Source organism: Callorhinchus milii, unplaced genomic scaffold (assembly GCF_018977255.1).
Source record: "Callorhinchus milii isolate IMCB2004 unplaced genomic scaffold, IMCB_Cmil_1.0 Scaffold6, whole genome shotgun sequence".
Lineage (NCBI taxonomy): Eukaryota > Metazoa > Chordata > Chondrichthyes > Chimaeriformes > Callorhinchidae > Callorhinchus > Callorhinchus milii.
The window spans coordinates 29,304,868-29,317,036 of NW_024704747.1; the positions used below are offsets into that span (position 1 = coordinate 29,304,868).

The 12,169-nt window shown below is 43.4% G+C and overlaps 3 protein-coding genes across 3 annotated transcripts; 2 read left to right on the plus strand and 1 right to left on the minus strand.

Annotated features, from left to right (window-relative positions):
* Positions 1–2,558: 2,558 nt before the first annotated feature.
* On the plus strand, positions 2,559–7,576 carry atp5f1b (ATP synthase F1 subunit beta). The gene is given in 11 exon segments (NM_001292841.1): positions 2,559–2,671; positions 3,805–3,843; positions 3,846–3,980; positions 4,150–4,324; positions 4,454–4,575; positions 5,462–5,646; positions 5,970–6,128; positions 6,240–6,362; positions 6,460–6,672; positions 7,038–7,239; positions 7,341–7,576. Coding segments are annotated over 11 exon segments (1,557 nt in total). The 5' UTR covers positions 2,559–2,565; the 3' UTR covers positions 7,439–7,576.
* A 99-nt stretch (positions 7,577–7,675) lies between these two features.
* zgc:172182 (coiled-coil domain-containing protein 89) lies at positions 7,676–9,255 on the plus strand. The gene is made up of 4 exons (XM_042336013.1): positions 7,676–8,134; positions 8,371–8,447; positions 8,835–8,933; positions 9,190–9,255. The coding sequence occupies exons 1-3, from the start codon at positions 8,006–8,008 to the stop codon at positions 8,926–8,928; spliced, it is 300 nt and encodes a 99-aa protein (XP_042191947.1). The 5' UTR covers positions 7,676–8,005; the 3' UTR covers positions 8,929–8,933; positions 9,190–9,255.
* Positions 9,256–10,433: 1,178 nt separating this feature from the next.
* On the minus strand, positions 10,434–12,059 carry LOC121849378 (ATP synthase subunit beta, mitochondrial). Its single transcript, XM_042336012.1, has 5 exons — positions 11,884–12,059; positions 11,650–11,772; positions 11,340–11,552; positions 10,773–10,974; positions 10,434–10,671 (listed from the first exon to the last, which is right to left on the minus strand). Exons 1-5 carry the CDS (start codon positions 12,019–12,021, stop codon positions 10,574–10,576), a joined length of 774 nt encoding a protein of 257 aa, XP_042191946.1. The 5' UTR covers positions 12,022–12,059; the 3' UTR covers positions 10,434–10,573.
* Positions 12,060–12,169: the final 110 nt, after the last annotated feature.

Genomic DNA, 12,169 nt, shown 5'->3' on the forward strand with positions numbered 1-12,169 from the left:
AGAGGGGATTTCAACCATCTGCTGTATAGTTTTCCTTCTAAGCTTTGCGTCATGTTGTATTAACAATAATAATCGTTTCATTTGATATAGCACTTTATCGTGTCGCTGAGACGTCCAAATCCCTGACTGTTCAGTGCCTTGGGACGTCCTCCCGATGTGAAAGGCGCTATACAAATGTAATTTGTTGTTGTTGTCTCAAAGCACTTCATGGGAATTGCAGATTCCAACACACATCCTGTCCTGTTCCTCTGTGGAGGCTGTTGGCATAATCAAATATGTGAGATGGGTTTCCACCCTGTGGGATAGAGAGGAACTACCATCAATTTAACAATGATTTCAGAAAAGAAACCAAATGAGCAGAAACCATTTTCCCAGTGGTTTGGGCAAGAAAATATTTGACATACACACGTACATGTACATAACAACAACAACAACAAGATTTCATTTATAGAGCGCCTTTCACGTCGGGAGGAAGTCCCAAGGCGCTGGACAGTCGGGTCAGGACCTGAGCCTTGGGGGGAAACGGTCAGGGTGAGGGGAGGGAAGGGAGGGAGCGAGGAGGGGGAAATGGTCAGGGTGAGGGGAGGGAAGGGAGGGAGCGAGGAGAGGGGAAATGGTCAGGGTGAGGGGAGGGAAGGGAGGGAGCGAGGAGAGGGGAAATGGTCAGGGTGAGGGGAGGAAAGGGAGGGAGCGAGGAGAGGGGAAATGGTCAGGGTGAGGGGAGGGAAGGGAGGGGGCGAGGAGGGGGTAGAGAGTTGAGAGGGGAGGTGAAGGCTGAAGGTACGGTCAAAGAGAATGGTCTTTAGACCGACCTTGAAGGAGGAAAGGGAGGAAGCGGCGAAGGGGGAATGGAGTTCCAGAGCCTCGGGGCTGAGAGGCTGAAGGCCCGGCCACCGATGGTGGGGCGGTTGGGGCGGGGGATGTGGAGCAGACCGGAGCCAGAGGAACGGAGGGTACGGGCAGGTAGGTAGGGGGATAGTAGGTCAGAGAGGGAGGAGGGAGCGAGGCCGTGAATGGCCTTGTAGATGAGGATGAGGATCTTGAATTCGATCCTCTGGGGGATGGGGAGCCAGTGGAGGCGAGCGAGGGTGAGGGTCAGGGCGAGGGCGAGGGTGAGGGCGAGGGCGAGGGTGAGGGTGAGGGTGGGAGTGATGTGGTCGCGGTGTCTGGTGTGGGACAGTACACGAGCTGCAGAGTTCTGAATGACCTGCAGTGTGGAGGGAGGGCCGGGAAGGACGGCGAGGAGAGAGTTCCCATAGTCCAGCCTTGAGGTGATAAAGGTGTGGACCAGAGTTTCAGCCGCGTGAGGGGTGAGGGAGTGCCGTAGTCTGGCGATATTCTGGAGGTGATGGAAGGCGGTGCCAGTTGTGGTGCGGATGTGAGGGAGAGAGGACAGCTCAGTCAATTCACTTTACACTTTACAGTATATTCTGTGAAGCGCTTTGAGACGTCTAGAAGATGTGATAAGGCGCTATATCAAATGCAAGGAGTATTATTATTATAATTAATGTAGCTTTGATGTGTTCTCTTTCCCTGTTATCTTCCCTTCACACACGTTCTTCCCTGCAAAGCACAACTCGAAGCTGTGATAAGGCGCAATATCAAATGCAAGGATTATTATTATTATGATCATTACTATTGTTATTGTTACGATCATCATTATTATTGTTATTATGATCATCATTATTATTATGATCATAATTATTATTGTTATTATGATCATTATTATTGTTATTATGATCATTATTATTGTTATTATGATCATTGTTATTATTGTTATTATGATCATTATTATTGTTGTTATTATGATCATGATTATTGTTATTATGATCATTATTATTATTGTTATTGTTATGATCATTATTATTATTGTTGTTATTATGATCATTGTTATTATTGTTATTATGATCATTATCATTATTGTTGTTATGATCATTATTATTGTTATTGTTATGATCATTGTTATTATTGTTATTATGATCATTATTATTGTTATTATGATCATTGTTATTATTGTTGTTATGATCATTATTATTGTTATTATGATCATTGTTATTATTGTTATTATGATCATTGTTATTATTGTTATTATGATCATTATTTTTGTTATTGTTATGATCATTATTATTGTTATTATGATCATTGTTAGTATTGTTATTATGATCATTATTACTATTGTTATTATGATCATTATTACTATTGTTATTACGATCATTGTTAGTATTGTTATTATGATCATTATTACTATTGTTATTATGATCATTATTATTGTTATTGTTATGATCATTATTGTTGTTATTATGATCATTATTACTATTGTTATTATGATCATTATTATTGTTATTGTTATGATCATTATTGTTGTTATTATGATCATTGTTAGTATTGTTATTATGATCATTGTTATGAACCCAATTTCCTTCCCATCTCCGGGGATAGACTACATCTCCCAGGATGCACGGCGAGGGCCGCGGCGGGCTCCGCGCACGCGCAGTGCCGGGGCGGCTGGTCCTATATAAGCCGCGCGGCGCCGCCCGCCCTCGTCCCTCTCGCCCGCCAGTCGCCATGTTGGGAGCAGTCGGTCGCTGCAGTCAGGGAGCGCTCCGGGCCCTCAGGCCTGGGCTCGGCGCCGCGCAGGCGGTCAGAGGGGCCCCCGCTGCACTTTACACCAGTAGGTACCTCCCTCTCCCTCCCTCCCTCCCTCTCTCTCCCCGGGGCGGGGTGTCAGGTCAGCCCCGCGGCTTAGGCCTGAAGCCGGGGCCTCGAGTTCAACACAGGCCTGAAGGGCGCGGCGCGGCTGATGAGTGAGGCGGTGACCCGGGGGGTGGGAGGGGAGAGTTTGCCCTCCACATCGCCCGCCCGCCCCCCCCCCCCCCCCCCAACTCCCTCCGCGGGCCTAGGCCTAAGCCTGGACCTGGAGTTGGTCAGGCGCCGCCGCCGTCGCCGCCACATTCCCCACGACGTGGTCAGGGCTGGAGCTGGCGGGAGGGGAGGGGAAGGGAAGGAGGCTCTGGCGATGCGGCCGCTCAGGAACCCGCCACGTCCTGGTGTGTGAGTGTCCGGGGCCTCGGCTGTCAGCAATGCCCTTCAGGCCCGCGGGCCGCACGGTCACCTTGAAGCTGACATGGCCGCCTGACTTCGGCGCGGCCTGTAATCATAATAATAATAATAATAATAATTCCTCATCCCCGCGTTTGATACGGTGCCTCATCACGTCTTCCAGATGCCTCAAAGCTCTTGACGGCATATACCGCGAAGTGTAGTGACTGTGTGTCCCGCGCTGAGCGCCTGCGAGGCTCCGGCAGAGAGGTTTCACAACACGATTCTTTCCTCTCTGCGAGGCCCGGGCTCTGGGCCTCCGGTGTTATTTGCCGCCGGGGCCGTGGCCAGATGTCCTCGGGGCTGTCGGCGGGCGTCCCTGCCGGAGGGGTGTTGCTGCAGTGAGCTGTTCCCCGCCCCACACGGGCTGTCGTGTTGTATTTGTTCCTCTCGACGGGTCCCTCCCCCGGAACGTGTGGTACCATATGAGGAGTTCCTCGTTCCTTTGAATCCAGACCGTGCGTTTGTGTGGGCTCCGTCCGGTCCGGGTGGATCCGTCAAGCTTGGCCTGTTGGCGATGCAGGTGCCGCGCTAGGTTTTGGGTTCGTATTCGGATTGGCCAACGTGCGCGCGATCAGCGGAAGGAAGTCACCGGCGGCAAAAGCGATGTCCCGTTTTGCGAGGACGAGTTGACGTCCTAATCGTGCTTTTTGCCGTTTCTTCTTCTCTGCGGGAGTGGCGGGTAACTAAAATTTCACGTTGCAGGAAGAAACTATGCCGCTCAGACTGCCGCCAAGCCAACTGGGCTCACGGTCAGATTGTCGCGGTCATCGGTGCTGTTGTGGATGTGCAGTTCGATGAGGGGCTTCCTCCAATTCTGAATGCCTTGGAGGTGGCCGGTCGGGACAGCAGGCTGGTGCTGGAGGTAGCTCAGCATCTCGGTCAGTACACAATGATTTACTTTGGATCCTTTTGAAATTACTGTCCCGTGAGTTTCTTTGTCTGCATCTTATTTTGCGGTCGTTGTGACGAACAAAATCCTGAGACAGTCATGCTCAATGTTTGCTTTTTCTTCCGACAATTAAAATAACAAGTGTTTAATCTGTGTAGGGGAGAGCACTGTACGTACAATTGCTATGGATGGTACTGAAGGGCTGGTGCGTGGGCAGAAAGTTCTTGACACAGGTGCCCCTATTAGAATTCCAGTTGGGCCAGAAACTCTCGGCAGGATCATGAATGTCATTGGCGAACCCATTGATGAGAGAGGACCAATCAACACCAAACAGTGAGTGTCTCCTGTTTAACACACTGTTAATAATCAGGAAATGATGTCTCCAGACTGGATTCAAGAGTGTTCGACCAACTGCAGTTTGATCCATTAACATGATTTTGTACGCTTTTGTTTCGCATCTAGTCACTCTGCCATCCACGCTGAAGCTCCCGAGTTTGTAGAGATGAGTGTGGAGCAGGAGATCTTGGTGACTGGTATCAAGGTGGTAGATCTGTTGGCTCCATATGCCAAAGGTGGTAAAATCGGTAAGTGGCTTATTGCTAAGCTGCAATTTCCAATTAACTCTAGATATTAAAATGAATGATGTGAATAGTGGCCATGATAGGTGACTGATTGCAAACTGAATGCTATTATACTTTATATTCTGAGTTTATGCATAATGCAGCAGTAACTGGATTTGAGGTATAGATCAGCCATAATCTTATAAAAGGATGGAACAGGCTCGAGGGACTGAATAGCCCACTTCTGTTTCTATCTCTATGTACCTGTTTTTACTTTGTAACGTGATCCTTTTTTTAGAGAATAACTTCCACCAAGTTACATTCAGGGCAAACGTGAATTCATTATTATTGCTGATTTCAAGTGAATTGTTCAAAAAAAATTCATCTTATAATAATAATCTTTGCATTTGATATACCGCCTTATCACATCTTCTAGACATCTCAAAGCGCTTCACAGAATATACGGTAAAGTGAATTGACTATATTTGTGAGTGAAATGTGGTAGTCAATTGCGCACGCCAGTGTCCAACAGTTGTGGATTGAGTGTCCAAATTATTTTTTTCTTGAGAGATTATCAGGCATGTGGAATAAGGAAACTTGTCCAAGGTTTCGCCCTGCCAGGAATCGAACCGAGGTCTCTCGCTTGCGATGCAAGTGCTCTAACCACTGAGCTCCACTGATGTGGGATTTACAGCTTGTTAGTGTTTTGTTATGGCTGTTTTTTAAAAAAAGTGAATCAATCGTTAATTCGTGGTGTGATAGGACAACTAATTGCAATAGCATTGATTGTACATTAACTTTACCCCAAATACATTTTTAAATTGAATTTTATACTGTGGATTATCACTCTGCAAGGATTATTATTTGGTAGCATCATCTTTAATTCTAAACTAACTAACTCTTTCTTTAGGACTGTTTGGCGGTGCTGGTGTGGGTAAGACTGTACTTATTATGGAATTGATCAACAATGTTGCCAAGGCCCACGGTGGCTACTCTGTGTTTGCTGGAGTGGGAGAACGCACCCGTGAAGGCAATGATTTATACCATGAAATGATTGAGTCTGGTGTCATCAACCTGAAAGATACAACATCCAAGGTAAATTGCCGAAAAAGATCTGCTGTTTGACTTTCTACTATAACATTGTGTGAATGCAGTAGTGTTGCCAGGAGTGCTAGAGATTCTCATTTAAAACTTCCTCGATGTTGCATGAATTAACCCACATAGTGGTTAGTAACTGAAAGGTAACTTTGTGCATTTGAAAGGGTTTTGATTTTTTACAATTATTTGTGAAGTTTACTATGTTAAGGCATAATTGTCCTGCCCCCTCTCCCCCCCACCCCCCGCCCACACACACACACACACGCACACAGCTGTGTAGCTGGAGAAGGTCTAACTTGTGCATGTCACTCTGTTTCCAGGTAGCGTTGGTGTATGGTCAGATGAATGAGCCACCTGGCGCCCGGGCTCGAGTGGCATTGACTGGGCTGACAGTAGCTGAGTATTTCCGCGATCAGGAAGGCCAAGATGTGCTGCTGTTCATCGACAACATTTTCAGGTTCACTCAGGCTGGCTCAGAGGTAAGCAAACGTTTTGAGCAACACATGGCCATGAATGCAAGATTTATAATACTTGCATGTGGGCACCACTTTGTATCTCAAAATGCTCGCTTGCTCTCCTCTGTCTTTCAGGTGTCTGCTCTGCTTGGCCGTATTCCATCTGCTGTGGGTTATCAGCCAACTCTGGCTACCGACATGGGTACCATGCAGGAACGGATCACCACCACAAAGAAAGGATCCATTACCTCTGTGCAGGTATAGAGTGAGTGTTGTGGGGTAGAATCACTTGGGTGATTTGCAAACGGTACGTTTTTGGCGATGCCTGATTCAGGAGACTTGCGTTTTCCTCTAGGCTATCTATGTGCCGGCTGATGATCTGACTGACCCTGCTCCCGCCACCACTTTTGCTCACTTGGACGCCACGACCGTGTTATCCCGTGCTATTGCGGAGTTGGGTATCTATCCAGCTGTAGATCCACTGGACTCTACTTCCCGTATCATGGACCCCAACATCGTCGGGAGTGAACACTATGAAGTGGCTCGTGGTGTGCAGAAGATCCTGCAGGTTTGTGTCATTTCTACCGTCAAAGCTTCATTTGCATTCTTGATCGTTTATAAATACCGTTTAACTTTAATCACAAAATTCTGATATAACTTGGGATCTTTCCAAAGTTAGTTAATTTCACATCATTGCAACATTTTCTTTGTAACTACAACTACAATGTTTCTGTGTTAAATGTAAAATGTTAAGAGCGATGAAGCTTTCTGCAGTTGGCATGTTAGTGCAGACTCTCCCAAGCTTGATTCACTGAGTCTCTTCTATTATGTTGGCTTTTGAGAAAGCAGTTTGACTTCCCTTTCATATGGCTCATCATGTGTTTGTAAATGTTGACCAGTTTTTAAATCTAGAACACCCATTTCTCTCTCTAGGACTACAAATCTCTTCAGGATATCATTGCAATCCTGGGTATGGATGAGCTGTCAGAAGAGGACAGGTTAACTGTGTCTCGTGCTCGTAAGATCCAGCGTTTCCTGTCCCAGCCATTCCAGGTTGCTGAGGTCTTCATCGGACACAAAGGAAAACTGGTGCCCCTCAAGGATACGATCAAAGGATTCCAGATGATTCTTTCTGGTGAGTATACTATTTATTTAAATTATCAACTAGGTAAGATGAACCTACTATGGATTGTGTGTGTGTTGAACTTTTACTTAATTTCCCATTGTTTTCTGCAGGTGAATATGATCATTTACCTGAGCAAGCCTTCTACATGGTTGGTCCTATTGAAGACGTTGTTGCTAAGGCTGAAAAATTGGCAGAAGAGCACTCTTAGATTAACATTGTAACATCAGTGATCAGTTGTAATGTAAACTTGTATGAATGGCTTCAGATCATTGTCTTTGTGACAAACTGCAAGATGTTATTTAATGTTTCTAATGTGGAAAGATGGAAAATAAAACTTCCAACACTTTTGATGGCTTCAAATAGTGGCTTCAGTAACACTTTGAAATATTAAAACTTTAAGTAGATTGATCTCTTGAATGGATCTTCTCAAACTGGAATTAGCGATGTAGTGGTGTGTATTCCATCAGATTTAAAATGCCAATATCACATCGTCAAAATATCTTAGAATAGAATTAGAGCACATAAGAGCCTAATCAAACATTGATACAACATATATATACGTATACATATATATACTTCTGTTACAGCAACCAATTTAGTCCAACAAATCTTCGTGATTGATGTAGATTCTTAACATGTCTTTCTTGTCGTTTGTGGTATCTTCACTATGACTAATAAGAGAAAACAGACTTGATTTTAATTGTACTGATAAATCGATGCCCATACTTTGCTAAATCTGACAGCTGGATACTTCCTTTATTTTTAAGTGGCCGAAATGGAACAGAAGAAAGTGACGGAAAACAGAAAGCGTAAAGAAACTGAACTCCAGGATACATTGCAGACACTGAGCAAGGAGAAAAAAGAACTTCTGCAGCTTTGCATGGACAGAGGGAAAATTATTCAGGTTCTGTCGTTGGCAGGGATAAATAGAAATTAGTACATATTGATGGGAGGAAAATAATCTCTGGATCATGTCAGGCGATTAAACTGCATATCAAGAATACATGTGAAAAAAAAAGCAAAAGATCATTTTCTGTTTCTTGGTGCAAGAGATTATTGCTGATCGGCAGATCAATTCTGAGACATTACGTTTGTAAGGCCTAATTTTTGCATTCTTGTGATTTTTCTTGGCTGAATTAGGACAGGCAAAGAGATATTCAGGAACTTGAGGACAAATTAAGAAAAGCCAAAAAAGCATGTAAAGATGCTGAAGAAAGGTAAGGATAAAATATTATCCATTTGGCATTAGCCCCAACATGGATTTATCTTAAGATTTCTTAAAAAGTAACTGTGAAATGTTGCAATTTACAGTAGTTTCACCATGTACCTATTGGGATTAGAGGGATCGCACGCCACTCACATTATCCCCTACAAGATACAACAATCCTAGCATTAGTATAATAAACATGAACCCTCATCCGAACATTCCACTGCACTGACCCTCAAGGAGCTGAAGCACCACACCAGTTGGGAATCATATACTGCCTCTACCAGATTTAGTATTTGTAACGTGAAATAATCAGTTGTTTAACAAGACTTAGTTTGGGTTAGAAAATGCTGCACGTTTTACACATTTCGTTTCAGCAGCAATTTCGTTATTTCAGATTTAATTACGATGCTACAATGGTAAACACAAATCTCAAAATCAAGGGATTACAACTGCACCTTAACAGATCTGAGCAAGCTATACTGACCTGAAAAAGGTAAACATAAATGCTTGTTTTCAGTACCAAACCTTTCAATTCCCGTTTTTCTGTCTCTCATCTCCCCTCCTCTCCAGAAAGTACTGATCTGTATGGCTAGTTTCACCTGCATTTCCAAGTAATTTAACTTATGCAATTAACCATTCTTCATCTCTGAGCCCAAACAATTAATGTTAACAGCCTTTTTAACTATGGAGAGGTGGGGGGGGGTTATTGTTGTTTCAGTCTACAATCAAATTATTCCCTTCATTTACAGGAATTTGAAGCCTTTAAGAAACATAGCATTGACCTACTAACAACAGAACAAGAACTGAATGCCGCAATACGCCACCGGATTGCTTGATGCCATTTATCAGCACAGTATATTGCTGTCAAAAGTCCAATAGGTCTCTTGATATCAACACATTGATTAATTGTACCTAAATACACATAATGCCAAGTTATAATTATTCTAGTTGAACAGCACATTGTGGGCAACTCATTGCTCAAGCCATATTTCATCTAGTCTTCATTTGAAACTGATGACAAATTTCCAAACCCCCGAAGGTAGGTCAGCTTGAGCCACTTTTTAAAAAATATTGTTCTTTGAGCAACCTAATTCAATGACAACTTGCATTTTTATAGCATTTATTGCATATTGTAGCATTTCAAAGTCCTTAATTCTCCCATTTTATGAAAAAACCTTACTTTGGTTTTAGTGTAGCACAAAATACCAATACAAAAATATCTTAAGGCCAAACAAAGTCAATGAATATAAATGGACTACATGATGACTGAAGAATCTTAAGGATGGGAGAGGATTTTTCCATTTGAATAGCTTGGTTGGTTAACTTAAAATACAAACCGCCCAAATAGTTGTTCAAGTGGACTTATCCAAGGCAAGATTCAGCAGTGAAGATATACACTTTCAATATGTGGAACTTAAATGTAGCGCAGTGGTGCAGTTGGAAAAATAAACTTATGCTTGGAATTAGTTGTTGGTTATGTCCAGGTGTTGGACAATTGTACACGCATTCTTTTGTTAAAGATGGGAGTCAGTATTTCTGGATTCTGTATTGGAACAAGTTGCTTTATCCAGACTTGCTCTTTTGCTCAGTCCTTGATATATACAATGCCTTAACACATAAAGAAATTTCAAAGCAACAGTCAATTTGTACCCAGCAATATCCCACAATCAGCCACAATGTAAATGATTAATTTTTCTCATCTAATTAATTAGATTAATGATCCCACACAACTCCAGGAGAAACAGCCTTCACTTTTTAAAATAGTAAGATGAGATCTCTGCTCACATGCAGTTATTTTAATTCCCATCCCCATAGAAAGGTTGCAGGTTCAATGCAAAAGCCTGTGATCTATCAAGTCACACATTGATTGAAACAAACGCGTGTGGAATTATGAAAGAAAATAATTCCAGTTTGAGAAGATCCATTCAAGAGATCAATCTACTTAAAGTTTTAATATTTCAAAGTGTTACTGAAGCCACTATTTGAAGCCATCAAAAGTGTTGGAAGTTTTATTTTCCATCTTTCCACATTAGAAACATTAAATAACATCTTGCAGTTTGTCACAAAGACAATGATCTGAAGCCATTCATACAAGTTTACATTACAACTGATCACTGATGTTACAATGTTAATCTAAGAGTGCTCTTCTGCCAATTTTTCAGCCTTAGCAACAACGTCTTCAATAGGACCAACCATGTAGAAGGCTTGCTCAGGTAAATGATCATATTCACCTGCAGAAAACAATGGGAAATTAAGTAAAAGTTCAACACACAAACAATCCATAGTAGGTTCATCTTACCTAGTTGATAATTTAAATAAATAGTATACTCACCAGAAAGAATCATCTGGAATCCTTTGATCGTATCCTTGAGGGGCACCAGTTTTCCTTTGTGTCCGATGAAGACCTCAGCAACCTGGAATGGCTGGGACAGGAAACGCTGGATCTTACGAGCACGAGACACAGTTAACCTGTCCTCTTCTGACAGCTCATCCATACCCAGGATTGCAATGATATCCTGAAGAGATTTGTAGTCCTAGAGAGAGAAATGGGTGTTCTAGATTTAAAAACTGGTCAACATTTACAAACACATGATGAGCCATATGAAAGGGAAGTCAAACTGCTTTCTCAAAAGCCAACATAATAGAAGAGACTCAGTGAATCAAGCTTGGGAGAGTCTGCACTAACATGCCAACTGCAGAAAGCTTCATCGCTCTTAACATTTTACATTTAACACAGAAACATTGTAGTTGTAGTTACAAAGAAAATGTTGCAATGATGTGAAATTAACTAACTTTGGAAAGATCCCAAGTTATATCAGAATTTTGTGATTAAAGTTAAACGGTATTTATAAACGATCAAGAATGCAAATGAAGCTTTGACGGTAGAAATTACACAAACCTGCAGGATCTTCTGCACACCACGAGCCACTTCATAGTGTTCACTCCCGACGATGTTGGGGTCCATGATACGGGAAGTAGAGTCCAGTGGATCTACAGCTGGATAGATACCCAACTCCGCAATAGCACGGGATAACACGGTCGTGGCGTCCAAGTGAGCAAAAGTGGTGGCGGGAGCAGGGTCAGTCAGATCATCAGCCGGCACATAGATAGCCTAGAGGAAAACGCAAGTCTCCTGAATCAGGCGTCGCCAAAAACGTACCGTTTGCAAATCACCCAAGTGATTCTACCCCACAACACTCACTCTATACCTGCACAGAGGTAATGGATCCTTTCTTTGTGGTGGTGATCCGTTCCTGCATGGTACCCATGTCGGTAGCCAGAGTTGGCTGATAACCCACAGCAGATGGAATACGGCCAAGCAGAGCAGACACCTGAAAGATAGAGGAGAGCAAGCGAGCATTTTGAGATACAAAGTGGTGCCCACATGCAAGTATTATAAACCTTGCATTCATGGCCATGTGTTGCTCAAAACGTTTGCTTACCTCTGAGCCAGCCTGAGTGAACCTGAAAATGTTGTCGATGAACAGCAGCACATCTTGGCCTTCCTGATCGCGGAAATACTCAGCTACTGTCAGCCCAGTCAATGCCACTCGAGCCCGGGCGCCAGGTGGCTCATTCATCTGACCATACACCAACGCTACCTGGAAACAGAGTGACGTGCACAAGTTAGACCTTCTCCAGCTACACAGCTTTGTGTGTGTGTATGTGTGTGTGTGTGTGTGTGGGCGGGGGGTGGGGGGGGGAGAGGGGGCAGGACAATTATGCCTT

Coding starts and splice junctions, on each gene's coding strand:
- LOC121849378 (XM_042336012.1), bottom strand. CDS start 12,021: ATGAATGAGCCACCTGGCGCCCGGGCTCGAGTGGCATTGACTGGGCTG. Junction 11,773..11,883: donor TCACTCAGGCTGGCTCAGAG/GTAAGCAAACGT, acceptor TCTATCTTTCAG/GTGTCTGCTCTGCTTGGCCG. Junction 10,975..11,339: donor GTGTGCAGAAGATCCTGCAG/GTTTGTGTAATT, acceptor TTCTCTCTCTAG/GACTACAAATCTCTTCAGGA.
- zgc:172182 (XM_042336013.1), top strand. CDS start 8,006: ATGGAACAGAAGAAAGTGACGGAAAACAGAAAGCGTAAAGAAACTGAA. Junction 8,135..8,370: donor ACAGAGGGAAAATTATTCAG/GTTCTGTCGTTG, acceptor TGGCTGAATTAG/GACAGGCAAAGAGATATTCA. Junction 8,448..8,834: donor TGTAAAGATGCTGAAGAAAG/GTAAGGATAAAA, acceptor TCGTTATTTCAG/ATTTAATTACGATGCTACAA.